This window comes from Salvelinus fontinalis, chromosome 10, assembly GCF_029448725.1.
Source record: "Salvelinus fontinalis isolate EN_2023a chromosome 10, ASM2944872v1, whole genome shotgun sequence".
Taxonomy (NCBI): Eukaryota; Metazoa; Chordata; class Actinopteri; order Salmoniformes; family Salmonidae; genus Salvelinus; species Salvelinus fontinalis.
This window is the reverse complement of record NC_074674.1, coordinates 46,454,196-46,460,195: the sequence shown is the minus strand read 5'-3', so window position 1 is coordinate 46,460,195 and position 6,000 is coordinate 46,454,196. Positions and strand designations below refer to the sequence as shown.

The 6,000-nt window shown below is 51.7% G+C and overlaps 1 protein-coding gene across 1 annotated transcript in view; it reads right to left on the bottom strand.

Annotated features, from left to right (window-relative positions):
* polq (polymerase (DNA directed), theta) overlaps positions 1 to 6,000 on the bottom strand; it is a 112,142-nt gene that overhangs the window by 62,839 nt on the left and 43,303 nt on the right. Inside the window, exons 15-18 of the mRNA XM_055935201.1 lie at positions 3,553 to 3,677; positions 3,205 to 3,448; positions 768 to 1,965; positions 1 to 659 (exon numbers count right to left, since the gene is read on the bottom strand). The exon at positions 1 to 659 is cut by the window's left edge and continues 22 nt beyond it. Of these exons, the coding sequence (XP_055791176.1) occupies positions 1 to 659; positions 768 to 1,965; positions 3,205 to 3,448; positions 3,553 to 3,677 (2,226 nt within the window). The remainder of the gene's footprint in view (positions 660 to 767; positions 1,966 to 3,204; positions 3,449 to 3,552; positions 3,678 to 6,000) is intronic.

Here is a 6,000-nt window from a genome sequence, read left to right as displayed (position 1 = left end):
TTCTCCCTCCTCCCTCTCTCCTCCTCTCCACCCTTCTCCCTCCTCCCTCTCTTCTCCTCTCCACCCTTCTCCCTCCTCCCTCTCTCCTCCTCTCCACCCTTCTCCCTCCTCCCTCTCTCCTCCTCTCCACCCTTCTCCCTCCTCCCTCTCTCATGCTGTGAGTTAGAAGCCTCTCTCTCCCTCTCCTCCTCTCTCTGGTCTTGTAGTAGAATCATTCTCTCAGTCTGAGTGTCCAACTCTAAACTATCCCCAAACCTTCCCTCCTCCTCATAGAGTTCTGGAGACCCACACTGATCCTCCTCTTCCACCCTCCGGCGTTTGACTACAAAAGAGAGAGAAAGAGCTGGGGCTTGGGCAGAGGAGAGGAAGAGGGGAGGAGGGACAGGGGAGAGGAGGCAGGGAGGAGGGGGTACAGGGACCTCTGGTGGTGTCTTGCTCTGGAGGAGGGGTGCTGACTTTGGGGTTGAAACCGAGATCGGGGCAGGGACTGGTAGGGTTTCAGGAGGAAGTTTAAACGATGTTCCTCTCCTCCTCTCCTCACTCTCTCTTTTCTCTACGCTCTTCTCCTCCCCCTCTAACCTCTTCTCTCTCTCTCCCCTCTCCTCCTCCTCCCTCTTCTCCTCCTCCCTCTTCTCCTCCTCCTCTCTCTCCACCCTCTCCTTCTCCTCTCTCTTCTCCTCCTCTCTCTCCCCCCTCTCCTCCTCCTCTCTCTTCTCCTCCTCTCTCTTCTCCTTCTCCCTCCTCTCCTCCTCCTCCTCTCTCTCCTCCTCCTCTCTCTCCTCCTCCTCCCTCTCTCTCCTCTTTGAGTGTATAGAGCGCAGTACTTTCCTCAGAGCTGTGGACGGCTGTCCTCTACATGCCTGTGCAGGAGATCTCCCTGCCACGCCCAGTCCGTCCCTCTTTACTGTCCCCCCAGAAACACTGGCCCGAGGTTCCTCCACTCGGGAGGTGGGGGCTCTGAAACGTGGAGGGGGAGAGTGGAAGGGGTGGATGGAGGGATTGAGAGGGGGATGAGGGCTACTGACTAGTTCAGCTAAGTCCTGGGTGTTTATACCTCTCCCATCACAGACAGGAAGGTTAGGGTCTTCCTCGCTTCCTCCCTCTTCCCTCTCTCCCACCTTCACCCCTCCTCTCGCCTCTCTCTCACCTTCCTCCACTCCTCTCTCTTCCCTCTCTCTCTGCTCACCCTTGTTCATCTGTTCTACCCTTTTCCTCTCTACCTCGCTCTTCTCTCTCCCTCTCTGCTCTACCGCTTTCCTCTCTACCTCACTCTTCTCTCTCCCTCTCTGCTCTACCTCACTCTTCTCTCTCCCTCTCTGCTCTACCGCTTTCCTCTCTACCTCACTCTTCTCTCTCTCCCTCTGCTCTACCGCTTTCCTCTCTACCTCACTCTTCTCTCTCCCTCTCTGCTCTACCGCTTTCCTCTCTACCTCACTCTTCTCTCTCCCTCTCTGCTCTACTGCTTTCCTCTCTACCTCACTCTTCTCTCTCCCTCTCTGCTCTACCTCACTCTTCTCTCTCCCTCTCTGCTCTACCTCACTCTTCTCTCTCCCTCTCTGCTCTACTGCTTTCCTCTCTACCTCACTCTTCTCTCTCCCCTCTACCTCTTTCTGTTCAACCACGTTTCTCTCTCCCTCTCTCCTTCCCTCTTTCCCTCCGTCTTCCCTCTCTTTCTTCTCGTTTAACCTCCTCTCTCTATCTCTCCAGGATTTGGACCGGTCCCGCTGTGTCTCAGGTGAGTCGTTGTCATGGTCGTTGTTAGGGCGTGTTTCCGTGGGCAGTGTCCCTGGGTCCCAGGTCACCCCCAATAGGGCGAGGTCTTGCTGGAGGAGGAGCCTGGCCTCAGACACGATTGCAATGGCTGCCTCGTGTTCTGTTAGAGCCCGCCCCCCACTGACCCAGACACACCGTAAGCTCCGCCTTTCGGCTGCTTCCCCCTCGGTCTCATCCATCGCACGACGAGAACTGGAGAGGAAGAGATCATCACCATCATCATCATCACCACCAGCCCTTTACAACACACTCTCCTCCCTCCTCCTCCCTCCTCCTAACTCTCCTCCCTCCTCCTAACTCTCCTCCCTCCTCCTCCTAACTCTCCTCCCTCCTCTCCTCCCTCCTCCTCCCTCCTCACTCTCCTCCCTCCTCCTAACTCTCCTCCCTCCTCCTCCCTCCTCCTAACTCTCCTCCCTCCTCCTCCCTCCTCCTAACTCTCCTCCCTCCTCCTAACTCTCCTCCCTCCTCCTAACTCTCCTCCCTCCTCCTAACTCTCCTCCTAACTCTCCTCCCTCCTCCTAACTCTCCTCCCTCCTCCTCCCTCCTCCTAACTCTCCTCCTCCCAACTCTCCTCCCTCCTCCTCCCTCCTCCTAACTCTCCTCCCTCCTCCTCCCTCCTCCTAACTCTCCTCCCTCCTCCTAACTCTCCTCCCTCCTCCTCCCTCCTCCTAACTCCTCCTCCCTCCTCCTCCCTCCTCCTAACTCTCCTCCCTCCTACTCCCTCCTACTCCCTCCTCCTAACTCTCCTCCCTCCTAACTCTCCTCCCTCCTCCCTCCTCCTCCCTCCTCCTAACTCTCCTCCCTCCTCCTAACTCTCCTCCCTCCTCCTCCCTCCTCCTAACTCTCCTCCCTCCTCCTCCTAACTCTCCTCCCTCCTCCTCCCTCCTCCTAACTCTCCTCCCTCCTCCTCCCTCCTCCTAACTCTCCTCCCTCCTCCTCCCTCCTCCTAACTCTCCTCCCTCCTCCTAACTCTCCTCCCTCCTCCTCCCTCCTCCTAACTCTCCCCCCTCCTCCTCCCTCCTCCTAACTCTCCTCCCTCCTCCTAACTCTCCTCCCTCCTCCTCCCTCCTCCTAACTCTCCTCCCTCCTCCTCCCTCCTCCTAACTCTCCTCCCTCCTCCTAACTCTCCTCCCTCCTCCTCCCTCCTCCTAACTCTCCTCCCTCCTCCTCCCAACTCTCCTCCCTCCTCCTCCCTCCTCCTAACTCTCCTCCCTCCTCCTCCCTCCTCCTAACTCTCCTCCCTCCTCCTAACTCTCCTCCCTCCTCCCTCCTCCTAACTCTCCTCCCTCCTCCCTCCTCCTAACTCTCCTCCCTCCTCCTAACTCTCCTCCCTCCTCCTAACTCTCCTCCCTCCTCCTAACTCTCCTCCCTCCTCCTAACTCTCCTCCCTCCTCCTCCCTCCTCCTAACTCTCCTCCCTCCTCCTCCTAACCTCTTAAAGGGGACAGCCTTGCGTAGGGCCTTCTCCACCTCATTGACCTTTGCCCTGGCCAGCTGGGCCACCGTAGCGAGGCCCTGGTCGTAGAGTGTTCGTGCCCTTGTTGCGCTCAGCAGTGAGACCCTGACCAGGTCGACCAGTTCCCTCTGGACCCCAAAGCTCAGCCTGGTCTGGTACTGAGACAGGAGTAGCTCCAAGCTGTGCCATCCCAGCCGCCGGCAGAACACCGTTACCATGCCTACGGGACAGGAAACCACACCGTTACTATGGTTACAGCATGGTCTGGGACAGAAGTTAACAGAACACTGTTACCTAGAGGAGGATAAAGACTACTGTGTTTACCTGCATACGTGGAGGCAGACTGCTGAAGAGACTGTAGCTGTCCACGGCTACAGTTGTACTTGGTTGCCACGGTACCCAGAGGAACCTCATTGACCAAGTCCTGAAGGACCAGAGTAGTGAAGAACCTGAAGAGAGAGAAAGAGCAGGGGTTAGGGTGTGTGTGTGTGTGTGTGGGTGTCAGAGTTTCCATTAAGAAAATGTGGCACTGGACATTTGACAGGCAACATTTTAATTTACCGGACATTTAAGAAATAGGGTTCCCGAGTGGCACAGCGGTCTAAGGCACCGCATCTCAGTGCTAGAGGAGTCACTACAGACCCTGGTTCGATTCCAGGCTGTATCACTACCGGCCGTGATTGGGAGTCCCATAGGGCCGCGCACAATTGGCCCAGCATCGTCCGGGTTAGGGTTTGGCCCGGGGTAGGCCGTCATTGTAAATAAGAATTTGTTCTGATTTAAAAGTATATATATTTAAAACATGTACCAGACCCATATGAATTGGGTGAGTAACCCATTAGGGTGTCCAACCACGGCGTTCCAACCACGGCGTTCCAACCCCGGAGTTCCAACCACGGAGTCCCAACCACGGCGTTCCAACCCCGGAGTTCCAACCACGGAGTTCCAACCACGGAGTTCCAACCCCGGAGTTCCAACCACGGAGTTCCAACCCCGGAGTTCCAACCACGGAGTTCCAACCACGGAGTTCCAACCCCGGAGTTCCAACCACGGCGTTCCAACCACGGAGTTCCAACCACGGAGTTCCAACCACGGAGTTCCAACCACGGCGTTCCAACCCCGGAGTTCCAACCACGGAGTTCCAACCACGGAGTTCCAACCACGGAGTTCCAACCCCGGAGTTCCAACCACGGAGTTCCAACCACGGAGTTCCAACCACGGCGTAACTACTACTATAACTAGGATTATCAACTACTAGGATTATCAACTACTAGGATTATCAACTACTAGGATTATCAACTACTATGATGGGTTGTTAATATAACTAGGATTATCAACTACTAGGATTATCAACTACTATGATGGGTTGTTAATATAACTAGGATTATCAACTACTAGGATTATCAACTACTATGATGGGTTGGTATTATAACTAGGATTATCAACTACTAGGATTATCAACTACTAGGATTATCAACTACTAGGATTATCAACTACTATGATGGGTTGGTATTATAACTAGGATTATCAACTACTAGGATTATCAACTACTATGATGGGTTGGTATTATAACTAGGATTATCAACTACTAGGATTATCAACTACTAGGATTATCAACTACTAAGATTATCAACTACTATGATGGGTTGGTATTATAACTAGGATTATCAACTACTAGGATTATCAACTACTATGATGGGTTGGTATTATAACTAGGATTATCAACTACTATGATGGGTTGGTATTATAACTAGGATTATCAACTACTATGATGGGTTGGTATTATAACTAGGATTATCAACTACTAGGATTATCAACTACTATGATGGGTTGGTATTATAACTAGGATTATCAACTACTAGGATTATCAACTACTAGGATTATCAACTACTATGATGGGTTGTTAATATATGTTTTAATATGACTAGGATTGTTCCTTTGGCTACTGGACAATAATAGACTACTGGTTTCAATGGTATATAGAAGTCTTATTAAATAATACTGGTTTCAATGGTATATAGAAGTCTTTATTAAATAATACTGGTTTCAATGGTATATAGAAGTCTTATTAAATAATACTGGTTTCAATGGTATATGGAAGTTTTTATAAAATAATTGCCTGCCTGTTTGGTTGGATTTTGGCTAGGCTACTTTGAAGCAAGGTAAGACATGCCTCATAAATATGTAGTAAAACATTCAGGTTTCAAACAATTTAGTGTTTGTTTTTTAAATGCATACTGCCTCCTGCTCATTGCAATGTGGTGTGTGACGTGCTGATGAAGCCTGGCTAGCTGTCTGTGCACTTGATTATTATATTTTTATTTAACCTTTATTTAACTAGGCAAGTCAGTTAAGAACTAATTCTTATTTACAATGACGGCCTACCCCGGCCAAACCCAGACTTGAATGGCGAATGGAAAGCGAGCTTCAATTACCAGTTGAGAAATAAAAATGGAAGCTATTTTTAAATCATGGCCGTTAAAACTGTTTCTAACACGCAATGGCATTTAGAATTGTTACGTAATGACTGGGCTTATAAAACCACGTTTCCTCCCGAGTGGTGCGGTGGTCTAAGGCTGTGCCACTAGAGATCCTGGTTCGAGTCCAGGCTCTGTTGCAACCGGCCGCGCCCGGGAGACCAATGGGGCGACGCACAATTGGCCCAGCGTCGTCCGGGTTAGGGGAGGTTTTCTCTGGCAGGGATGTTCCTGTTCTATCGCGCACCAGCGACTCCTGTGGCGGACTATTTACTAAACCACCAGCAGCAGCTCT